The sequence below is a fragment of the Bos indicus x Bos taurus genome, chromosome 16, assembly GCF_003369695.1.
Source record: "Bos indicus x Bos taurus breed Angus x Brahman F1 hybrid chromosome 16, Bos_hybrid_MaternalHap_v2.0, whole genome shotgun sequence".
NCBI classification, from domain to species: Eukaryota; Metazoa; Chordata; class Mammalia; order Artiodactyla; family Bovidae; genus Bos; species Bos indicus x Bos taurus.
The window spans coordinates 54,052,367-54,077,462 of record NC_040091.1 but is presented as its reverse complement, the minus strand read 5'-3'; the positions used below and the strand labels follow the sequence as shown (position 1 = coordinate 54,077,462).

Sequence of the window (25,096 nt, the reverse complement as noted above, 5' to 3'; positions counted from 1 at the left end):
TAGCCTGCCAGGCTCTCTTCCATGGGATTTCCCAGGCAAGAATACTGGACCAGTTTGCCATTTCCTTCTGCAGGGGATCTCCCCAACCCAAGGATCTAACTTGTGTTTCCTATACTGGCAGGTGGATTCTTTACCACTGAGCCACTAGGGAAGCCTGATTAATAATAATCAGTAATATTAAATGAGGGCCTACTTTGTGCTGCTACTGAAGCTGTTCTAGGAGCTTCAGTCTGGGAAGGCACTGTGCTGAAGCACAGAGCATGGCTAGAGAGTTGCCAAGATCTCCCTTTTCTATACGTTTAAAATGTTTTAAAATTTTCTGGACATTTGGCCTTATTTAAATTATGTAGCCTCTTTGAACTTCAGCTTCCTCAATTCTAAAATGCAGTAATAATATCAACCTTATGTTGTGAAGACAAAATAAAAAATAATATGAAAGTTTAAGATTAAATTAGTATGTAATATATTAATAATATATTATTACTTATTAATTTTGCTGAAGTTGAATGGTTGTATGAAGACTTACAAGACCTTCTAGAACTAACACCAAAAAATGATGTCCTTTTCATCATAGGAGACTGGAATGCAAAAATAGGAAGTCAAGAGATACCTGGAGAAACAGGCAAGTTTGGCTTTGGAGTGCAAAATGAAGCAGGGCAAAGGCTGACAGAGTTTTGCCAAGAGAACACACTGGTCATAGCAAATACCATCTTCCAACAACACAAGAGAAACTTTACCTATGGATATCCCCAGATAGTCAACCCTGAAATCAGATTGATTATGTTCTTTGCAGCCGAAGATGGAGATGCTCTATACAGTCAGCAAAAATAAGACCTGGGGCTGACTGTGGCTCAGATCGTGAGCTCCTTATTGTAAAATTCAGAATTAAGTTGAAGAAAGTAGGGAAAACCATTAGACTATTCAGGTATGATCTAAATCAAATCCCTTACAGTTTTACAGTGGAAGTGACAAATAGATTCAAGGGATTAGATCTGATAGACAAGAGTGCCTGAAGAACTATGGACAGAGGTTCATAATACTGTACAGGAGGTGATGACCTAAACCATCCCAAAGAAAGAAATGTAAGAAGGCAAAGTGATTGTCTGAGGAGGCCTTTCAAATAGCTGAGAAGATGAGAGAAGTGAAAATCAAAGGAGAAAGGGAAAGATATGCCCAAGTGTTATGCAGAATTCAAAGAACAGCAGGGAGAAACAAGAGATCCTTCTTAAGTGAACAGTGCAGAGAAACAGAGGAGAACAATAGAATGGGAAAGAATAGAGATCTCTTCAAAAAAATGGAGATACCAAGGGAACATTCCATGGAATGATGAGCACAATAAAGGATAGAAATGGCAAGGACCTAACAGAAGCAGAAGAGATTAAGAAGAGGTGGCAAGAATACCCAGAAGAACTATACAAAAAAGGTCTTAATGACCCAGATAACCATGATGGTGTGATCACTCACCTAGAGCCAGACATCCTGGAGTGCAAGGTCAAGTGGGACTTAGGAAGCATCACTACAAACAAAGCTAGTGGAGGTGATGGAATTCCAGCTGCGCTATTTCAAATCCTAAAAGAGGATGCTGTTAAAGTGCTGCACTCAATATGCCAGCAAGTTTGAAAAGCTCAGCAGTGGCCATAGGACTGGAAAAGGTCCATTTTCATTCCCAAAGAAGGGCAATGCCAAAGAATGTTCAAACTCTTGGACAGTTGTGCTCATTTCTTATGCTAGTAAGGTAATGCTCAAAATCCTTCAACCTAGGCTTCAACAGTATATGAAATGAGAACTTCTACACATACAAGCTAGATTTAGAAAAGGTAGAGGAACCAGAGATCAAATTGCCAACATCTGCAAACTTGTATGCAGGTCAAAAAATGGAACAATGAACTGGTTCAAAATTGGGGAAAGAGTACATCTGGTGACATATATTGTCACCCTGTTTATTTACCTTATATGCAGAGTACATCATAGGAAATGCCAGTCTGGATGAATCACAAGCTGGAATCAAGATTGCTGGGAGAAATATCAACAACCTCAGATACACAGATGATACCACTCTAATGACAGAAAGTGAAGAGGAACTAAAGAACCTCTTAATGAGGATGAAAGAGGAGAGGGGAAAATCTGGTTTAACATCCAGCATTCAAAAACTTAAGATCATGGCATCCAGTCCCATCATTTCTTGCAAATAGAAGGGGGAAAAGTAGAAACAATGACAGATTTTATGGGCTCCAAAATCATTTCAGATGGTGACTGCAGCCATGAAATTAAAAGACGCTTGCTTTTTGAAAGAAAAGCTATGACAAACCTAGACAACGTATTTAAAATAAAAAGACATCACTTTGCCAGCAAAGGTTTGTATAGTCAAAGCTATGGTTTGTCCAGTAGTCATGTACAGATGTGTGAGTTGGACCATAAAGAAGGCTGAGTGCTGAAGAATTGATCCTTTTGAATTGTAGTGCAGAAGAAGACTCTTGAGAGTCCCTTGGACAGCAGGGAGGTCAAACTAGCAATACTAAAAGAAAATCAACCCTGAATGTCCATTGGAAGGACTGATGCTGAAGCTGAAGCTCCAATAGTCTGGTCACCTGAGGTGAATTGCTAACCCATTGGAAAAGACCCTGATGCTGAGAAAGATTGAGGGCAGGAGGAGAAGGGGGCAACAGAGAATGAACAGAGAATGAGATGGTTGGATGGCATCACCGATTTAATGGACATGAGTTTGAGCAAACTCCAGGAGATAGTAAAGGATGGGCAAGCCTGGTGTGCTGCAGTCCATGGGGTCGTAAAGGGTTGGACATGACTTGGAGACTGAACAACAACAACAGCAATTATTTAGTATTAATAATAAGTGACATAAAATGAAAATTATGTGACCATAAATATCAATTTAAATGTGTTAATCATTATTTTTGAGTATATTGTGTTAGTTTTGAATAATTATGAACATTTTTGATCAATAAGGTGGGTTGATTTTTGAGGATTTCCATATTTTTCTCCAAATTGGGTCAATTTATTTTTTATGTTTTTATTTTTCCGATTTTTTTTTTTGAGTGCTAGTGTTACTTCCCTATCCTTAAACAATCATGTGAATGGAAACCTATCTGTAGATTTGAAACAAATATCATTGGAGAAATGGTGTCTAGAACTAGTATATCACTGATGACATTTATTTGGGGAATGATTTCAGGACTGCAGGTGATGATGGCATTTTAAGAATTATTTTTAAAATTTATTTTTTATTCAGGTAATACTGATTTATGTAACATTATATGTTTCATATATTGAACATTAATGTTTCTACCTCTGTATACAGTATAGCACTATTATATTTCTACTTCTGTATACAGTATTGATGCTTTTGAACTGTGGTGTTGGAGAAGACTCTTGAGAGTCCCTTGGACTGCAAGGAGATCCAACCAGTCCATTCTGAAGGAGATCAGCCCTGGGTGTTCTTTGGAAGGACTGATGCTAAAGCTGAAACTCCAGTACTTTGGCCACCTCATGCGAAGAGTTGACTCATTGGAAAAGACCCTGATGCTGGGAGGGATTGAGGGCAGGAGGAGAAGGGGACGACAGAGGATGAGATAGCTGGATGGCATCACCGACTCGATGGACGTGAGTTTGAGTGAACTCCGGGAGTTGGTGATGGACAGGGAGGCCTGGCGTGCTGCGATTCATGGGATCGCAAAGAGTCGGACATGACTGAGCGACTGAACTGAACTGAACGATACAGTATAATTTCCGTCTATCACCATATAGTTGACCTCCTTACCCATTTCACCCTCCACATCCTCCCTTTACCTCTGGTAACCACTACTCTAATCTCTATATTTATGCATTTCTTTTTGTTTGGTTTGGTTTGTCCATTTATTTTTATTATTTTTATTCATTTTTATATCATATTATACATATGAGTGACATTATATGTCTTTGTGCATCAGATTTATTTCACTTAGCATAATTCTCTCAAGGTCCATTCATGTTGTTGCAAGTGGTAAGCTTTCATTGTTTTTATGGCTGAGTAGTATTCCATTGTGTGTGTGTTTATATATATGACTTCATACATGCTTATATATATATATACACATACACACAATGAACTACTACTCAGCCATAAAAACAATGATATCTTGCAGTTTTTCTCTGGTGACGCTAGTGAAAAAGAATCCGTATGCCAGTGCCTGCAATGCAGGAGACATGGGTTCGATTCCTGGGTTGGAAAGATCCCCAGGAGTAGGAAATGGTAACCCACTCCAGTATTCTCACCTGGAAAATTCCATGAACAGAGGACTGGTGGGCTATAGTCCATTGGGTCACAAAGTGTAGGATACAACTAAATGATTGAGTAGATACACATATATTTCTTCATCTGTTCATTCACTGATGGGAAGTCCAGTTATTTTCATATCTCAACAATCATACATAATGTGATGAACATAAGGGTGCATGCATGTATCTTTTCAAAGTGGTGTTTTCATCCTGTGTGCTAAGTTGCTGCAGTTGTGTCTGACTCTTTGCCATCCTATGGAGCACAGCCCACCAGACCCTTCGGTCCATGAGATTCTCCAGGTAAGAATACTGAAGTGGGTTGCCATGCCTTCTTTCAGGGGAATCTTCCCAACCCAGAAACCGAACCTGTGTCTATTATGTCTCTTGCATTGGCAGGCATTAGTGCCACCTGGTGTTTTCATATTCTTGAATAAATACCTTGTTTGGGGTGTAACTGGATCATACAGTAGTTCTATTCTTAATTTTTTGAGGAACCTCCACACTTTCCCATAGTGGCTGCATAAATTTACATTCCTATCAACAGTGTACAAGGGTTCCCTTATCTTCACATCATCACCAACACTTGTTATAGCTTGTCTTTTTGATAACAGCCATTCTAATATGGGTGAGTTGGTATCTCACTGCGGTTTTGATTTGTATTTCTCTGATAGCTAGTGATGTTAAATGCCTTTTCATGTGCTTGTTGGTCAACTGTATGTCTTCTTTGGAAAAATGCCTATTCAGGTCCTCAACCCTTTGGATAATGTTTGCTCTTTAGTTGCTGAGTTGTATGAGTTCTTTATGTATTTTGGATATTAATCCCTTATTAGATATATAGTTTGTGAATATCTTTTTATGTTTGGTAGGTTGTCTTTTCATTTTGTTGTGCAGAAGCTTTTTAGTTTAGTGTAGCCCCATTTGTTTAATTTTGCTTTTGTTTCCCTTGCTTGAGGAGATGTATTTAGAAAGATATTGCTAAGACTGACGTCAAAGAGCATGCAGCCTATGTGTTCTTCTAGGAGTTTTGTAGTTTTGGTTCTTACATTCAAGCCTTTAATCCATTTTGAGTTGATTTCTGTGTATGGTGTGAGGTAGTGATCTAGTTTCTTTCTTTCTTTTTTGCCTGTGGCTGTCCAGTTTTCTTAAAACTACTTATTGAAGAGACTGTCTTTCCTCCACTGTATATTCTTTGTTTCTTTGGATGATGGCATTTTTGAGGAAGTGCAGAACTATATTGTAACTCTGGGATAGCTCAATAAAATACTTCTACTTTCTACTTTTCCCTTTTCCTTCCCTCTCTGCCTCTCTCTCTCCTTTTTTCCTTCCTTTCTTGTCAAGACTCAAATGTCTCATGTTTGAAACACATGTTTTCCTTTTGAAATTCTTCTGTAGTGCCACAAACTGCCATTTATACACAATAGAACCTAGGGTACTGCCTGGCATTTATTAGGTCTCAATATTTGCTTATTGAACTGAACAAATTGCCCAGATTACATTAAATTTGTTATAGCCCTGAAGTTTGTTCTCTAGTTGTCATATGAATAAGAGAGAATTTTCTCACCTCTTCTCTAATATATAACTGTGTTTAATGCTGTATTGTTTCCTTTTTGTAAGTTATGATTGTGTTTTAGAATAGTTTGTTCTCACTCTACTTTTATTCTTTCATATTATAATATAATCATTTTTGTGGTTCTTTTAGATATAATTTTAAAAGTGTGCATCATAGTTCCTATCCTTTTAATTATATATCTGTTGCTGTATACTTATGTTGTTTTCCGATATTTTAATGCTATAAAAGTGCTACAGTGATTGTCTTGATATATAAGGCAATTTTCTTTAGTACTTTGCAATATTTCCTTAATGTATATTTTTAATATGTGAAATTACTGGGCCAAAGGACCCAGAGCATATTTATTAGGTTGATGAAAAAGTAATTACAGCTTTGAACCATGAATTTTAAATCATTATAACTAGACTCACACACATCTTTATTAATCAAAATAGGAACCATTACAATCAACAGATTTTTGCCAAAAAGAAATAAGTTTATATATTCCTGTAGTATGAAAATCCATGTTTCAAGATTCAACAGACTCCTGAAAAACATTTTCTGCATCCTGCTGGTTGTAAAGTATTTTCACTGCAAGAAGTTGTCAAGATGCTTGAAGAAGTGGTAGTCAGTTGGCAATAGGTTGAGTGAATATGACAGATGAGGCAAAACTTCGTAGCTCAATTTGTTTAACTTTTGAAGCATTTGTTGTGCAATGTGCAGTGGGGTGTTACCATGGAGAATTTGGCCCTTTCTGTTGACCAATGCCAGCTGCACGCGTTGCAGTTTTCAGTTCATCTCATTGATTTGCTGAGCATACTTCTCAGTTGCAATGGTTTCACTTGGATTCCGAAAGCTGTAGTGGATCAGATGGGCAGCAGACCACCAAGCAGTGACCATGATCTTTTTTTGATGTAAGTTTGGTTTTGGCAAATGCCTTGGAGCTTCTTCTTGGTTCAACCACTGATCTTGGTCATCATCAGTTGTCGTATAAAATTCAATTTTCATCACACATCACAATTCAATCAAGAAATGGTTTGCTGTTATTGCGTAGAATAAGATAAGATGACACTTCAAAATGACAGTTTTTTTGACTTTCGGTCAGATCGTGAGGCACCCAGTTATCGAGCTCTATCACCTTTTCAGTTTGCTTCAAATGCTGAATGACCACGGAATGGTTGACACTGAGTTTTTCAGCAGCTTCTCCTGTAGTTCTAAGAGGATCAGCTTCAGTGATCCTTTCAATTGGTTGTTTTCAGCTTCCAATGACCGGTCAATATGCTCCTCTTCTTCAAGGCCCTTGTCTCCTTTGCAAAACTTTTTGAACCACCGCTACATTGTGTGTTCATTAGCAGTTCGTGGGCCAAATGCATTGTTGATATTGTGAGTTGTCTCTGCTACTTTATAACCCATTTTGAACTCGAATTAAAAAAAAAAATCAGTGGAATTTGCTTTTTATCTAACATTTTTTCTATAGTCTCAAATAAATTTAAAATAAATAGCGAGTAATAAGTCATTAACAAAAGAACATAAAATGAGAAGTGTGCATTAAAAAGATGTATAACATAACCACATTTATTTAAGAATATATTCCAATAGCAAATGGCAAATTTCAACACTGCAAAATCACAAGTACTTTTGCATCAACCTAATAGTTACTACTAATATTCAAGGTATAAAGCATTTTTAAGTCTTGTGATACATATAGCTGAATTGTGTTCTGAAAGGTTAACAGCTTTATGTACGTATTCTTGCTTCCTTACCTTTGCGAGGATTGGATATTCCCATTAAAGTATTTTGGTATGAAAAAAATATATATCAATATTTAACATGCGTTTTTTGTTTTTTAATTTTTACAATGTTCTGTTGGTTTCTGCCATCCAACAACATGCATCAGCCATAATTATACATATGTCACCTCCCTCTTGAGCCTCTGTCCCCTCCCCCCGATCCTACCACTCTTGGCCATCACAGAGCACCAGATTGGGCTCCCTTTGTTATACAGCAACTTCTTACCAGCTATCCATTTTACACACGATAGTGTATGTGTGCTGATGCTACTTTCTCCATTCATCCCACTCTCTCCCTCCCTCTCTCCGTCCACTAGTCCATTCTCTACAACTGTGTCTCCATTCCTTCCTTGCAAATAGGTTCATCAATATAATTTTTCTAGATTCCATATAAATGCATTTGTTTTTCTTATTCTGACTTACTTCACTCTGTATAGTAGGCTCTAGGTTCATCCACCTCACTAGAATTGACTCAAATTCATTCTTTTTTATGACTGAGTAATATTCCATGGGATTTTCCAGGCAATAGTACTGGAGTGGATTGCCATTTCCTTCTCCAGGGGATCTTCCTGACCCAGGGATCGAACCTGGGTCTCCCACATTGTAGACAGACGCTTTACCATCTGAGCCACCAGGGAAGTCCTATATATGTACTACATATACATTTTTAAAGATATTGGTGAGGCTGAAATTTTAAAATGTATTTTGTTAATCATTTAAATTTTAAACCACAAATGATGCATTTTTCTAAAACCTACTTCAAACATCTTAAATACTGTGTTTTTCCCAAACACATTTATCCTGCTCAACCACTCTCTTTTCTGTTATCAGCCATCTTTCCCAGACTCATCAGTGATGGTTCATATTTCATCATCTCTATCCTAGCTCAACCCTCTCTCAACAGATGATTTTGCCTCCTACACACCAAAGCAACAGAGGTCATTAACTGAAACTTTGACTTCCCTTTCCTCTGCCTCCAAATGCCTGTTATGTGACAATGAACAGCAGTTAGGAAATGCATAACTCTGTAGGAGTAGAATCCCAAGGGTTGTCAAAGAATCCATGGGTTGCCCAGCTGAGAAATCTGGAAGTGATCCTTTGGTGGCAGTGAAGGCTCAAAACAACATTATCTGGTAGAGAGAGGGAAAGTTAGTCACTACCTCCATGCAAAATGTAATGGTTCCTTCCCTTTAGCAAAGTCAGCATTGAGTTAGCATCTAAGGCAGGAAATGCCACACCACTGTATCCACAATACTGCAGCAATGCAATCAGGCATCTCAGAAGGAACCAGGCCAAATTAGAATTTTAATATTTTCTTAAAATCCCTTACATCTTTGCCTTTGCATTTCCTATTTTTCAGCCTTCTGTTCATTCATTCAACCACTGTTTATTGAGACACTTTAAATGATTTTAAGTGAGTCAAAAACCCCTGTTTTCATGAAACTTACAGTATTCATGGAGTAAATGAGATAAATAAATGCATGGTATGATAAAAGGTGATATTTGCTAGGCAGTAAAAAGAGAATGAGGAGTTCTGGTGCAGAGGGGAATTGATGGAATTACAAATAGGATAGTTAAGGAAGACCTGTATGATCATAAATTCTGAAAGAAATGAGAGTGTTAGCCATGCAGATATCTGTGAGATGAACCTAATGAACAGAGGGAAGAGAAAGTACTAAGGCTCTATGGCAGGAAGCAGCCTGATGCCTTCAAGGAGCAACAGGGAGCCCAGGGTGACTGGCAGAGTGACTGAGGAGACAAATAGGATGAAAAGAGGTCAGTGGGGTAACAGAAACCATTCCTGGTAGTTTTCTCAGCCACTGTGATTAGTTTGGCTTTTCTTAAGGGTGAGGAGGGAAGTCACTGGATAATTCTGATGAGACATCAGTTCAGTTCAGTCGCTCAGTCTTGTCCGACTCTTTGTGACCCCATGGACTGCAGCACGCCAGGCCTCCCTGTCCATCTCCAACTCCCAGAGTTTATTCAAACTCATGTCCATTGAGTCGGTGATGCCATCCAAAAATCTCATCCTCTGTCATCCCCTTCTCCTCCTGCCTTCAATCTTTCCCAGCATCAGGGTCTTTTCAAATGAGTCAGCTCTTTGCATCAGGTGGCCAAAGTATTGGAGTTTCAGCTTCAGCGTCAGTCCTTCTATGACTATTTAGGACTGATCTCCTTTAGAATGGACTGGTTGGATCTCCTTGCTGTCCAAGGGACTCTTAAGAGTCTTCTCCAACACTACAGTTCAAAAGCATCAGTTCTTCGGTGCTCAGCTTTCTTTATAATCCAGCTCTCACATCCATACACGACTACTGGAAAAACCATAGCCTTGACTAGACAGACGTTTGTTGGCAAAGTAATGTCTCTGCTTTTTAATATGCTATCTAGGTTGGTCATAACTTTTCTTCCAAGGAGCAAGTGTCTTTTAATTTCATGGATGAGACATAGCAAGAGAATATGTAGAAATACGCAGTATGTCAGATGTTGAGAATTGCTTGGAGAAAGATAGAAACAAGAGAAAAGAAATGGTGATGTACCAGAACAAAAGAGAGAGGACCGAAATGAATGAAATTAGAAGTGAGAGGAGAAGTTACAACCAATATCACAGAAATGCAAACAATCATAAAAAATACTGAGAACAATTATATGATTACAAATTGGGCCATTTTGAAGAAACATATCATCTTCCAAGACTGAATCAGGAAAAACAGAAAAATCTGAGTAGACCAGTTAATAATAATAAAACTGAATGAGTAATTTAAAAACTATCAATAAGCTAAAGTCAAAGACCAGAAAGCTTCACGGGTGAACTTTACCAATATATAAAGAGCTAACATCAAGGGAGTGAATGCTTCCAAACTCATTCTATGAGGCCAGCATTACCCAGATACCAAAACCAAAGATACACACACAAAAATTTATAGGCCAATATCCCTGACAAGCATAGATGCAAACTGCTCAACAAAATGTTAGCAAATCAAATTTAATAATGCACTGAAAGAATTATGCATTAGGATCAAGTAGGATTTGATTTGCAAATTGATTTGCAAATTTGACTGATTTGCAAATCAGTCAGTGTGACACACCACATAACATTAATAAAAATCACATGATCATGTCAATAGATACAGAAAAAAAATTTGACAAAATTCATCATCCATTAATGATAAAAACTCTCTACAAAGTTGGTGTAATTGGAACATACCTTAACATAATAAAGGCTATTTATAACAAAGCTAACATCATGCTCAACAGTGAAAATTTAAAGCATTTTCTCTAAGATCACATTTGTTTAGTAGCATATGGTTTAGTCTCCACATGTTTGCAATTTTCCCATTTTCTTCCTGTATTTGATTTCCAGTTTTATACTATTGTGTTCAGAAAAATACTTAACGTAATTTCTATCATCTTAAATTTGTTGAGTCTTGGTTTTTTCCCCCTAGTATGTGATCTGTTCTAGAAAATGCTCTATATGCACTTGAAAAGAATGTGTGTTCTGTTTTTGGTTGGAATGTCCTGTAGACATTCCTTTCAGCTTCAATTTATGTCTCACTGCTTCCTTATTGATCTTCTGTCTGGGTGATCTGTCCATTGATGTAAGTTGGCTGTTAAAGTCCCCTAATCTTATAATATTATTATCAGTTTCTTCCTTTATGTCTATAAATATTTGCTTAATTATTTGCTATATTAGGTGCATATATGTTAATGAATGATATTCTTTTTATATTGATCCCTTTATCATTATATAATGCCCTATTTTGTCTTTTGTTATAAACCTTGTCTCAGCCTTGCTCTCTGAAATGTATTGAGTGTTCCCACATCCAGGAGAAGGGGATGACAGAGAATGAGATGGTTGGATGGCATCCCTGACTCAATGGACATGGATTTGAGCAAACCCTGGGAAATAGTGAAGGACAGGGAAGCCTGGAGTGCTGCAGTTCTTGGGGTCACAAAGAGTGGGACATGACTTAGCCACTGAACAACAAAACACCCAGGCTCAGGCTAGGTGCTTACAGACACAGTGCCTTTGTTTCACCCAACAACTCCATGGGGGTACTATTATTATCCTTCCCATTTTACAGATTTGAAAATGAGGGATCAGAGAGTATAACTTGCTCATGATCAGAATGCTGGCATTCAGCAGGATACAAATCCAAGTCTTACTAACTCAGGGTTTTTCAACCTCAATACTATTGATACATTGGACCAGAAAATTCCTTGTTCTGGGGACCATTCTGTGCACTGTACAATGCTTCCCAACATCTCTGGGGTCCACCTGCAAGATGCCAGTGCCAGTCCCCACCCCACAGAGTGGCGAAAACCAAAAATGCCTCTAGACATGACCAGATGTGCCCAGGGGGGCGGGGTAAAATCCCCTTGTTTAAAAACCACTGCCCTGACATGAGGGTGGGGGTGGTAGGAGAAATGGCAGACATCATCATTATTACAGAGGACGAGGGACTGTGTGGTTAGGGAAGATTCTGAATGCTGATATCAATCTCTGACCCAATCTGGAAAGAGGTGAGTTCAGTTTTTTCTTCTCTGCTTTATGATGAAAAGGACAAAGCCTGTTCATTCATTCTTTCGTTCAGTAGACATTGCTGAGCACCCACTAAGTACCAAACCCTGATCTAGCTTTTGAGGAGAAAGCGAGGAACAAAACAAAAATTCCTGTCCTCACAGAGGTTACATTCAAGGTAATATGTGAACAAGTGAAGCATGTGGTATCCCAGACAATGATAAAGGCCATAGCAATAGAGTATGCAGGTGGGCCAGGGTGGGTATAGGAATACTGGTGGGGACTTACAATGTTAAATAAGGTGGCCAGGTTTGGCCTCACTCAGAAAGTGACATTTGAGCAGAGACTCACAGTAGGGGAGTGATTGAGGCCAGCTGAAGTCTCAGGGAAGAATGTTGCACACGGAATAGTAAGTTCCAAGGCCCTGGGGCCTCTGGGAGGTTGAGGATTAGTCAGCGCAACCAGAGTGGAATTAGGAGGTGGTGAAGAGGTCAGAGTGTTAGTGGAAGGAACACTGTGTATGATGTCCACATTCACTTTGTTATTGTTCCGCCTCTAAGTTGCATCTGACTCTTTGCAGCCTCATGGACTGCAGCATGTTAGGCTCCGCTGTTCTTCACTATCTCTCAGAGTTTGCTTGAACTCATGTCCATTGAGTCAGTGATGCCATCCAACTGTCTCCTCCTCTGCTGCCCTCTTCTCTTTTTGCCTTCAGTCTTTCCAAGCATCAGGGTCTTTTCCAATGAGTTGGCTCTTCCTATCAGGTGGCCAAAGTATTGGATCTTCAGCTTCAGCATCAGTTCTTCCAATGAATCTTCAGAGCTGATTTCCTTTAGAACTGACTGGTTTGATCTCCTTGCAGTCATTTAGCTAAGGCCATTTCTAGTAGCAGTGCTAGACGCAAACTTGGACTTTGGAGTTCTCCTTTCCAGCTGGGTCAGGTTGCACAAGCCACTTTGTCCTCTGTATGGGCCCTGTCCTAAAACCAGGCCCTCACCTGAGTTTGTGACTCACCTGGCTGGACCAATGCTTGCAAGATATGGGAAGGTGGAGAGTGCAGGTGGTGGTTTATAAGTGGAGCACATCTGCCGTCTCCCAGCTGTATCAAATGGTCCTGTCCTGAGCACAGTCTCCTCTTGGCCTCTCCCATGGTAGAAACAGCAGGATGTTGATCTCGTTCTTCCTCCTGCTCCTTGCTATAGCTTGTGTGGCCTCCGTGGGTGTCGGACTATGGGTCTTCAGCAACCACTTCCTCACCACAGATATCCCTGCTGCCATCAGCCATCCAATGAGACTGCGGGTCCTCAACTGCATCCTCCAGCTTTTGATAACATGGGTGAGTTTTGTGTTTTGTTTGTCCCCTCCTCCAGAGAATAATATCCCTGGGTCAGGAAGATCCCCTGGAGAAGGAAATGGCAACTCACTTCAGTGCTCTCGCCTGGAAAATCCCATGGGAGGAGCCTGGCAGGCCTTTGCAGTCCATGGGTTTGCAAAGAGTCGGGCATGACTGAGCAACTTCACTTTCTTTCCAGATGATTAAGAGCAGATTAAGAAAACAAAGGGCTGCCCTGGTGATTTAGACAGTAAAGAATCTGCCTGCCCTTGCAGGTTTAATCCTTGGGTCAGGAAGCTCCCCTGGAGAAGGGAATGGCTACCCATTCCAACATTCTTGCCTGAAGAATCCCATGGACAGAAAAGCCTGGCGGGCTACAGTTCACAGGGTCGCAAAGAGTCAGACATGACTGAGCAACCAACATTAACTAGAAAAAGAACATACCAGTAGCTTTCAGTTAAACTAACAGTCACATCATGGCTATGGAGGCTGACGGTGTATTACCAAACCTGAAGATTTTCTATTGGATAACATGGTTCTTAACCTCTTCCTGATGTTTTTCAAGCTGGCCTGGGCTAAGAGCCACAACATTCCAAAAATGATTCACTTCCTCAGATAACAGAGAAATTCCACCCCACCTCCTGTCTTATTTTCTCCATGACATCCACCATTCTGTGGAGTGGTGAAGACAGGGATAATTGTTCTGAATTTGGGGCCTGTGTTGGCTACCTGCTACCTAGAACCCGCCAACCACAAAATAAAGAGATGCAGCAGATGAGTAAATGAGTAGAGATGAGTGCAACTCCAGAATGTGACTTTTTAGAAAAATACTTTATTGCTTTTGAGAGATGGAAAACTCTTTCTGTAATATAGTCAGATTCTGCTCATTGTTGCTGGTTTGTATAATTTAATCAAATACTTGTAAGTATATCATGGCAAGGATTGTGTAAATATTGCCAATTAGTATTTGCTGTGATTTCCAGAGGGCTGATGGAGATTGAATACAGAAGATACATTTTAGTCTCTTACTTCATGAAAAGTGATGGCAAGCACTTGTTCTCAATGTAACCTTGATGCAGGAGAACTCAGGGGCCAATTTTCTTACCTGTAGGGTCAGCTTGTATGAGATGGGATGGTTCAGTCCTGTGGTTTTCCTGGCCTTGACTCTCATAGTCTACACTTTGGGTTTCCAAATACAGTGACTCAATTTCCTCATCTGCAGGATCAGGGAAAGTAAGAGACCCAGCTTCATAGCACTTGGTGGGTACGTAATGAGTTAATCTACTCAGAGTGGACTTTATGTGCCCAGCACAGAGTAAACCATCCATAAATATTAGCCTTATTGCTATTTTTTGATTTTTTTTCCTACAAAGTTGTGTAACTGCTATGTATCATTCTCCCTTTCCAGCTCTGAGGATTAGTGATGAGTGAGAGAAATAAAGCCCCAGACAGAGGTGACTTGCAGGCAGTCTGAACACTCAGGGCAGTGCCAGGTGGGGAGTCAGCAATAAATAAGCAAACTTGCTACAAATAAACCAAATGACAAAGTGGGAGGTGCTGTGAGGAGAGTAAAACAGTAGGGCTACAGTAGAGTATAGTAGGGTTTCTTAACCTGGAGTTCCTAGAACCGCCAAGGGTAACAGAATGCAGAGTCCATGAGTTTGGATGGGGTGAAAATTGCCCCATTTTCACTTAACATCTAATGCAAATGTGGTATTTCCTTCCATCATGCATGAAGGGAACAAATCACCATTGGGACAGCAGAACCCTCAACTTTGTCAGCAAGAGGAATCATGGATATTCTCAGAGCCTATTACAGGCATAGCAGATTGCAAACAATCGCATGTGTACCTTGTTCTTTTGAAATTATGATAGTATTAGACCAGCCACTAGATCTTCTATTTAGTATGCTAATAAGGAAGTACTGAAGGTATATTATTACAGCATACATTTACTCTAGTATTTTGATAACTATATTTCAGTAAAATGTAATAATCCTATGTATTTATTTTATATATTCAAATGTATTCTGTGAAAAGGCCACAAACTTTGCTAGAAGCCCAAATGCCCTTGGTACAGAAAGGATGAGGAACCACTAGAAAGAGAGTGCCTGGGGGAGAGCCCACATTACTTGTTTATATTTTTTATCATGCAAACTTACAGATATAACCCAGAGAAAATAGTATAAAGACAGGAGACAGAATAAAGATGGGAGACAGAATAGTATAAAGAAGCCTCAGACATTCAACTCATATTATTCATGATTATTGATTCCCAACCAATCTTACTTCATCTGTGCCATTACGTTTTCCTTCATTCCCATTTCCTTATAAGTAGATCCCAGATATCATATTATTTTTATCTAAAAATATTTCTCTAGGTATTTCTAAAAAATAAGACCTCCCTCTGCCCCACCATCCCTTTAAAAAAACATAACCACTATGCAATTACCACTCTTTAAAATAGCAGCAGATGCTTAGGATGGCTATGATGACCAGAATGGTCCAGAAAGGCCTCCCTGGGAAAAGACCACATGTGCAGGCTGAGGTGGGAGCCTTTCTAGGGTCCCTTGAAGGGTGACCAGAGCCTGGTTTGTGGGGCTGGGTGTCTGAAGAGAGAGGATTGAGAGGTGCTGGTACTGGAGCAGTGAGGGTCTCAGTGAGGATGGATTTTCTGCAAGTGATGGAGGCATAGTGGGGGACTTGCAGGCTTGTGGTCCAGTCTGCAGCCACTCTGCAGAGGGTACTGTGGTGGTAGAGCCCTGGCACAGCACACTCTGAAACCCTTCTCATCCCATTTCCTTTTCTCTCACCAACAGGGGCTGATTTTTGAGAAACTGAGAATCTGCTCTATGCCCCAATTTGTCCGTTTCGTTCACGATCTGCTGCCACTAAAGAAGCATCCAGATGTGGTGGTCAAGGACCTCCAGTTTGGGACGATCCCGGTGAAGCTGTATCAGCCCAAGGCACCCGCGAGCGGTCTCAGGCCTGGCATTGTGTTCTACCATGGTGGTGGGGGCATCCTAGGGAGCTTGAGTAAGAGTCCTTTCCTTAGATCCCTTGCACAGATGTCCCAGAGCACAGCCAGGTGGACACACCTTTCAGCAGGAGGTGGCACTCCTATCATCTTCCTGGGGTCTCAAAGCTGCTATTATGGCCAGGGGACACCAGGACAGTTACCGGGGCCCAGATCATATACATATGTATATATACCATGCTGCTGCTAAGTCGCTTCAGTCGTGTCCGACTCTGTGCGACCCCATAGATGGCAGCCCACCAGGCTCCCCCGTCCCTGGGATTCTCCAGGCAAGAACACTGGAGTGGGTTGCCATTTCCTTCTCCAATGCATGAGAGTGAAAAGTGAAAGTGAAATCGCTCAGTCGTGTCCGACTCTATCGACCCCATGGACTGCAGCCTAGCAGGCTCCTCCGTCTATGGGATTTTCTAGGCAAAAGTACTGGAGTGGGGTGCCAGTGCCTTCTCCGATATATACCATACATATATATTAAGGATTTCTCTGGTGGCTCAGATGGTAAAGCGTCTGCCTGCAATGTGGGAAACCCGGGTTTGATCCCTGGGTTGGGAACATCCCCTGGAGAAGGAAATGGCAATGCACTCCAGTACTGTTGCCTGGAAAATTCCGTGGACAGAGGAGCCTGGTAGGCTACAGTCCATGGGATCACAAAAAGTCAGACATGACTGAGTGACTTCACTTTCTCTGTCGCTCTCTCTATACACACACACACACACACACAATTCACACAACATAAAATTCACCATTTTAAAGTGTACAATTCGGTGGTATTTAGTACATTCAAATGTGTGACCACCACCTCTATTTAGTTGTAAATAAGGATTAAAAACAATGAAAACACAAGTGTGTTTCACAATAGGTATTGCTTGAGACAAATTTCTGGTACAGACAGACAGGAGGACCAAAGAGTAGAGGAAAATTAGTGAGGGGGGGGGGATGAGTACAAAATTGGGTCAGTGTTAATATGTCTTAATTTTTTCTATTGTGGAGAAATTAGGGAGAAAAAACACCTTTACATAGTACTTCTTGATCTGTGGAATGCCAGAGTCTCTTTGCTGTAGACTTTGAGAATAAGGGATTTAATACAACCGTGGTTTTGTTATGGTTTGCATAATCAATGATAGTGAGCCAATATTTATTTGTTGACATTATTAATATTTACATGGCAGATACTATGGAATCTGTGTAGATGCATAATCTTTTTTGTAAATTTTTTTAAATCGTAGTAAAATCCACATAATATAAAACATATTTATTGGTACAGTTCAGTGGCACTAAATACATCCACATTGTTGTACAACTCTCACCATCATCTATTTCCTGAATTTTTTACCTTCCTAAACTGAGTCTCTGTCCCCATTAAACACTTAGTCCTCATTTCTCTTCCCAACACGCCAGTGGACCCTGGCATCTACCAGTGTACTCTCTGAATATGAATTTGACTATTCTATATTCTACATACCTCGTGTAAGTGGAATCAAACAGTATTTGTCTGCACCGAATATATATTGGAAAGCATCTCATCTAAGTTCCCAGCAACCCTGTCACTGTCATTATATCCATTTTACAGAAGAGGAAATGAAGCCTCAGGGAGGTGAAGGGACCCACCCGGTACAACTTTAGGTCAAGCTAAAAGGAGGAAAACTTGGGATCTGAACTCAGGTCTGAATCCATAGCTCACCCACTGAACTACTGTACTCCATGGTCAGACATCTTCTCAGATGCTGTGAATGCACTGTAGAATCGATAGGGTTGCAAGTGTGGGGTGGGGGTGAATCTTAGAGAAAGCTGTTGAGACAGCTCGACAGACGAGAGTGAGAAAGTAGAGAGGAAGGCTGACTACAGCTGGAGGAGAATCTGCAAACCCTTGTTAGAATCAACCCAGCCCTTTGACCTCTGAGGTTATCCTTAAGAAGGGGCAGGTGAGGATGGCTGGCAAAAGGAGCCCACTTAACCTCCCTTGCTTGAACGTTTCAAACCTTTTATTTTTTAGAAACATACCATGGCATATGCTGTAACTTGTGCAAGAAGAGTGATGCAGTGGTTCTAGCAGTTGGGTGAGTAAGGCAAGGGTGGAGAGATGCTGGGATTCCAGGAGCCCCAGGGGCAATAAAGGGGAGGGAGCCAGGAGTCTGTGGCAGGCAGGTGTTGAGGGATGCCAGGAGCACAGGATGGGCTGTGAGATGATGGTGAGCAGGAGGGCAGGGAAGAAAGAGAGGAAGGGAGAAGCAGGGAGAGGCAGAGATGGGGCATTCCTCCTGCGGGTGGCCCTTGAAAGTGAAAGTGAAAGTCGCTCAGTCGTATCCAACTCTGTGCGACTCCATGGACTATACAGTCCATGGAATTCTCCAGGCCAGAATACTGGAGTGGGTAGCCTTTCCCTTCTCCAGGGGATCTTCCCAACCCAGGGATCAAACCCAGGTCTCCTGCATTGCAGGCAGATTCTTTACCAGCTGAGCCACAAGGGAGGATGCCTTTAGAGCATTGCATCATCTGGAAACTGGATAGGGGGTGGTATTTGCAAAGTACATCTGGGTGGTCTTTGCAAAGTACATCCGGGGCAGAACTTCACTACCAGTGCATGTCTGGGTGGAATACTGTATGTGAAGCAGAACAGCCCTGCACCTTCTACACACTGAGTACCTCCCTCCACCAAATGCACACAATGCCCTGCACTGTAACCAGGACAGCCTCAAACACTGCCACATCATTTCCATGCTCCAGAGAGGGGGATCCACCCTGGTGAGACCCACTGAAGGAAGCAGGAAAAATGAAAATGCCACTGTCTCTCCTAACTGATCTGGGCGAGTCACCACACGACCTGGAACCTCAACAGGGCACAGAGACCTTCCCTGGGTGTCCTGCCTGCTGCCTGACACATCATCACCCAGGGCCTGGGTGGTTCCTTCTGATGTGAAGCTGTTCCTGCAGTTTCATTTAAATGCACATGCCAGGAAGAGATATCCACTGCCAACATCTTGGTGGGGATATAACCAGTGAAGTAAGTAAAATTGACAGAAGTCAGTCCTCAGGCATTTCTGAGCCTATGTGCCTGGGCATTGAAGGCTTTGTCTATCATCTCATTTAAGCCTTCTACTTTGAGTTCACGTTCTCAAGCCTCAGAAAAAGAACTTTATAGAAGAAATATGGGTAGAAGGATGTTAGACACAGGTGTTTTGGGCCCTGTAGGAGTGGTAAGTGTAAACCATATTCCTTGATTCCTTTTCAGATACCGCATGTTGCCTAAGCATAGGTTTCCAGTGATACTAACAGACTGCATGGTGGGTACAATGCACTTCTTGAAGTCCTTGGATACATATGGGGTGGATCCAGCCCGGGTCATAGTCTGTGGTGACAGTGTGGGCGGGAGCGTGGCAACGGTTCTTTGTCAAAAGTTTGTGGACCGTTCTGATCTCCCCAAGATTCGTGCTCAGATCCTCATCTATTCCGCTCTCCAGGGCCTGAATTTCCAGTCCCCTTCCCATCAGCAAAACAAAAACATACCACTGCTTAACCACAATTTGGCCTTCTATTGTTGGTGTGGTTACCTGGACATCAGCCCCTCCTGGATAAGCACTGTATTGAAAGGCGCCCACTTGCCTGCCGAAGTCTGGGAAAAGTACAGGAAGTGGTTGAGTGCAGAAAACATCCCAGACAAGTTTAAGAAGAGAGGTTACCTGCCTATGTCCCGTGAGCCCCTGAATGAGGCTGCCTATCTGGAGACAAAAATCACTCTAGATGTGGTAAACTCACCCTTGATTGCAGACGATGAAGTAGTGTCTCGGCTCCCTGAAGCTTGCATCGTGAGCTGTGAGTACGATATACTTCGGGACGATTCGCTGTTGTACAAGAAGAGGTTGGAGGACCTAGGGGTTAGAGTAACTTGGCACCACATGGAGGATGGTTTTCATGGAGTGTTGACCACCGCTGACATGAGCTTCTTTTACTTCCCCTGCTCCTCGAGGATTCTGGATGCTGTGGCTCATTTCATAAAGGGGCTGTGACCATCTTTCCTTCCTGCTGCAGTTGCAAAAGTGTGGATTCTGCCATCATCTAGTTCTCATCGAGGGTCCCTGTTGTTCACGTAGGTGATGCTGGGTAGGACTGCGGAGAGTGTGGAGGTTACCATGTCATCTTACTTCAGGTCCTGGAATCCTAGAATGCATGTCTCTGATGTCTTAAAGGAGAACAGCAGAAGAGACAAGTTTAGGGAAAAGGTGGGCTCTCTGTCCATGATCACTGTCAGGGAAAAATTCAGCTGACATTCTTAAGTGACCATTTGCAAGAGAGAATGAGCAAGTAAAGACCATTCATGGCCTCCTTGAGGGAGAGTTCAGGCTGCCCAGGCTGATCCAGGCTTTGGGCAACAGGAGTGTCTACTTGTCTGGACCTTGGAATAAGCTGGGAGCATCATGTGCAATCTTGTGGGCCTCTTCCAATCTGGTTCAGAGGGCAGGGGTCCTGATGTCCTAGTGCTGGGTGGTGGTGCAGAAACTGGTTTCATTTTCCTCCTCTGGGTACATGGTAACATTTTTCCTGCCCTTTCTCTGAGCTCAGAGTCTCAACTGCCTGGACTGGAGGAGTGAAGATGGATTGAGTAGGTTTTCCATAGTGGTTGACACTTGGTCGTGGATAAAGACAGACTGGAGCTCTTGGAGTCAAAGTCAGGCTTGTAGCCAAAGGCTCGTAAGCAATATTATATGTGCTCAAGCAGCAGAGTCCAGAGGGAAGCTAAGTCCCAAGCTGGAGATCTATGACAATGAAATCTGATCAAACTCAACCATGTCCACAGTGGAAATCAAAGGAGGGCCCAAAGAACTGAAGATATGTTAGTGAGAACTATCACTACTTTAAGAAAACAGAACCAGCTCAAACTGGCCTAAATCAAAGAGAATATATTGGCTAATGTAACTACAAACTGCAAGGATAAATCAGTCATGGTTTGATCCAGGAACTCAAACAGTATCACCAGCTACGTTCTCTTTACTATACTCTATGCTTATGAACTTCACCTTCCCCTCTCTAGATTTGGCTTGTCTTTTCCCATAATCAAGTTCATTATAATGGATTTACTTAATTCTCAGCAGTCCCAGCAAAAATCACACTGCAATTTGATGGCTCTGTTGGTTTTCTGAGTGGTGTATCCAGTTGCTAAAACCAAGAACATGGAAGTTTATGACTGACCAGCCCCAAGTCCTGTGCCCTCCTTGGAGTGGAGGGTGGGGTCAACTCCATCTGTGCTTGGATGGGCATGGGGGATGCATGAGTTCTCCCTCACATCAACACTTACTCTACTGTAGAAGCCCAACTGAAGCCTGAGACAAGGTCCTTGGAAGTGGCAAGAGATGTCAAGGACCACTGGGCAACTTGACCACTTGCCACTTAGGAATAAAAATTTCTTTGAAAGGGATAGCCCAAGCTCTCAGGCTGGCCCCACCTGGTCCTCAGGAGGCTCTGCTCCTGACTGGCCAGTGGCTTTTATAGGCCAAGAACCAAAGGACCTGCACAAAGTCTACTGCACAAAGGGCCCCATGTTTGCCCTTAAGTTGCATTCAGGTGAATGTTCAAGCTGACATGTGGGGCAGAGAGGAATCCCACTGGATGGCTTCTTGGTCCATTCACAACAGGAAGACCAGCTTTGTTGGAGAATTAGGAATCACTCACTAAAAGCACATAGCTTTTACTGAATTGTCCCCTCTGAGACAGGTCTCTGAGCTGATTGGTGGCCTTGGGCCTGTACTGTGGCCTTGGTTCACCCCCAGCTCTGGAGATAGGTGGAAGGAAGTGAGCTGACCTTCTGGAAATTTGGGTGGTCAGCTCTTCAATGGTGGGATGGTGAGGAGTGGCTGAGCCACAGGAAGATGGTGCCCAGTGGAGACAGTGGGTTACCCTTTCACCCACTTCCACTAGGTATGGAAGAGTGCTGGGTGGGCTTATTTCTGAGGCTGCTTTCTTCTGCAGGCAGTGGGGGAGATGAAGCCCTTTCACTCACAATGGTTGGTTTGATCTGGGGACATGATACTCCTCTCTTCTCCTTTATGCTTCATGGCTGTCCTTCCTGAAGAGGCTCAGGGAGTGGAAAAGGGGTAGGAATGAATATTCACTGAGAGTCCGCTGCATGCTAGGCTCCATACAGGGCTGTTTAAATCTGCCACCTCACTGTGATGAAAAACAGCTATGCTGGGTTGCTGCCTAGGCATTTCATGGTATGACAGCTCTGCTCACATCCAGAGTCTGGACATTATGATAAAGACCCGTGCTTAGGATTTCCAGCACAAGTTTCTGCTTTTTCCCTGGTCATCTTTTAAAATAACCATTTTAGAGTTGATCCTGTGAAAAGTCAGTGACCTCCACCCCAACACCTTAGAAGGAATAGGTGCTTGCTTGCTGTCCTGTTCTTCATCTCCTGCTCACTCATGACCTGGAACAGAGGACTGCGCTCCCTGCCCCTGCTCATTGCACACCCCCACCCCACCCCCATTTCTGGGATCTGTAAATAATAAATACTGTGACTTTACCTCCTTCGTGTGAGTCTATTGAAGTTGTACTTTCAGTTGAAATGACCCCTACGTGTTCACTTCCTCAAAGAGAGAGTTTGGATGTGGGGGGAGCTTCCTGTTGACCCTGTGTGAGGGGCTGGTGCCCTCTCATTCAGCAAGCCATCATCTTCAGTCTTAATACACCAGCTATGCTGTCCTGCCCCACCCCACCCTTCACTATGTGTACACGTGAAATCTACAAAATGTGTACTCTTAAGCCCATTTTACACGTAAGGAAACTGAGCCCAGAGATGTTAACAACACTCATTTCCTGACACTTTCTAGTAAGGCTCAAGGTGAGCTGATTCAGTAGTTTACCCAAGGCCTTGTAGTTGGTGGGACACTGAGCATAGCAGCTCTGGTCAGACAGTAAACCCTTTCTGCCAAGCCCTGTAGCCCATTAGCTCATTTCTTTCCTATCATTCAGAATTAAAGTGAAAGACATGACTGAGTTACATGACCTTATGTGAGTCATTTCCCATGCAGCGAGGTATTAGCTACCCTCTGATCTGAGGCAGATTGATAGTGTCAAGTCTTTTTGCCAGCAGCTTTTATTTATTTATTTTTTTGCTTTCTTGACTTTTCTTTTCAGTTCAGTTCAGTTCAGTCGCTTAGTCATGTCCGACTCTTTGTGACCTCATGAATCACAGCACGCCAGGCCTCCCTGTCCATCACCAACTCCCGGAGTTTACTCAGACTCACGTCCATCGAGTCAGTGATGCCATCCAGCCATCTATCTCATCCTCTGTCGTCCCCTTCTCCTCCTGCCCCCAATCCCTCCCAGCATCAGAGTCTTTTCCAATGAGTCAATTCTTCGCATGAGGTGGCCAAAGTACTGGAGTTTCAGCTTTAGCATCATTCCTTCCAAAGAAATCCCAGGGCTGATCTCCTTTAGGATGGACTGGTTGGATCTCCTTGCAGTCCAAGGGACTCTCAAGAGTCTTCTCCAACACCACAGTTCAAAAGCATCAATTCTTCAGTGCTCAGCTTTCTTCACAGTCCAACTCTCACATCCATACATGACCACTGGAAAAACCATAGCCTTGACTAGACGGACCTTTGTTGGCAAAGTAATGTCTCTGCTTTTCAATATGCTGTCTAGGTTGGTCATAACTTTCCTTCCAAAGAATAAGAATCTTTTAATTTCATGGCTGCAGTCACCATCTGCAGTGATTTTGGAGCCCAGAAAAATAAAGTCTGACACTGTTTCCCCATCTATTTCTCATGAAGTGATGGAACCAGATGCCATGATCTTCGTTTTCTGAATGTTGAGCTTTAAGCCAACTTTTTCACTCTCCACTTTCACCTTCATCAAGAGGCTTTTTAGTTCCTCTTCACTTTCTGCCATAAGGGTGGTGTCATCTGCATATCTGAGGTTATTGATATTTCTCCTGGCAATCTTGATTCCAGCTTTACTTTAGCTTTCTCTAAGTCACAATGGCTTTGAAATAGGTAACCATAGCCCCATTTGGGAATGGACAGCTGGCATGCCCTGCTAACTCGGCTCAGGGAAGATGGAGCCACCTTTAAGCCCAGACACTCCGGGAGTGTTTTCTCACTAAGTTCCCAGGATTTCCCTGCAAAGATCTGCCAGTTTGCCCATGGCAAGTGCCATCAGATAAAAGATAACGCATTGTAACCAAAATTGTTTTGTCAGAAGGCAATTGAGGACAAGATCTTAGGGCAAAGTAAAAAAAAAAAAAAAAAAAAATGGTGTCTTTCTCAGGGTACTTCTCACCTCCAGCCAGGACCTCCCTACCTGTCTGGCTCTAAACCCTGTCTCCCTCTACCCCTGTATCCTCTGCACTGGAGTACCTGCCTGCTGTCTCCTCCTAACTCTGGGCTCGCTAGTGATATACAGGCTAGTACAGGTCAGGCTCCACTGAAGTGACAAATGGCACCACAGTCTCAGTATCTTATGAAGCAAAGGTCTATTTCTTGCTGAATTACATATTACAACCCTCAAATGTCAGCGACTTCCCAGGTGGCTCTGTGGTAAAGAACCCACCTGCCAGTGCAGGAGATGTAAGAGATATGGGTTCATCCCTGGGTCGAGAGGAT

At 42.2% G+C, this 25,096-nt stretch overlaps 1 protein-coding gene across 2 annotated transcripts in view; it reads left to right on the top strand.

Annotated features, from left to right (window-relative positions):
• The window catches only part of AADACL3 (arylacetamide deacetylase like 3), a 155,605-nt gene extending 132,601 nt beyond the window's left edge, over positions 1-23,004 (top strand). For both annotated transcript variants that reach the window (XM_027565359.1, XM_027565361.1), the window contains 4 exons: positions 13,333-13,466; positions 16,282-16,498; positions 18,490-18,553; positions 19,726-23,004. In XM_027565359.1, the coding sequence (XP_027421160.1) occupies positions 13,333-13,466; positions 16,282-16,498; positions 18,490-18,553; positions 19,726-20,500 (1,190 nt within the window). In that variant the 3' untranslated portion in view covers positions 20,501-23,004. The remainder of the gene's footprint in view (positions 1-13,332; positions 13,467-16,281; positions 16,499-18,489; positions 18,554-19,725) is intronic.
• The last annotated feature ends 2,092 nt before the right edge of the window (positions 23,005-25,096 follow it).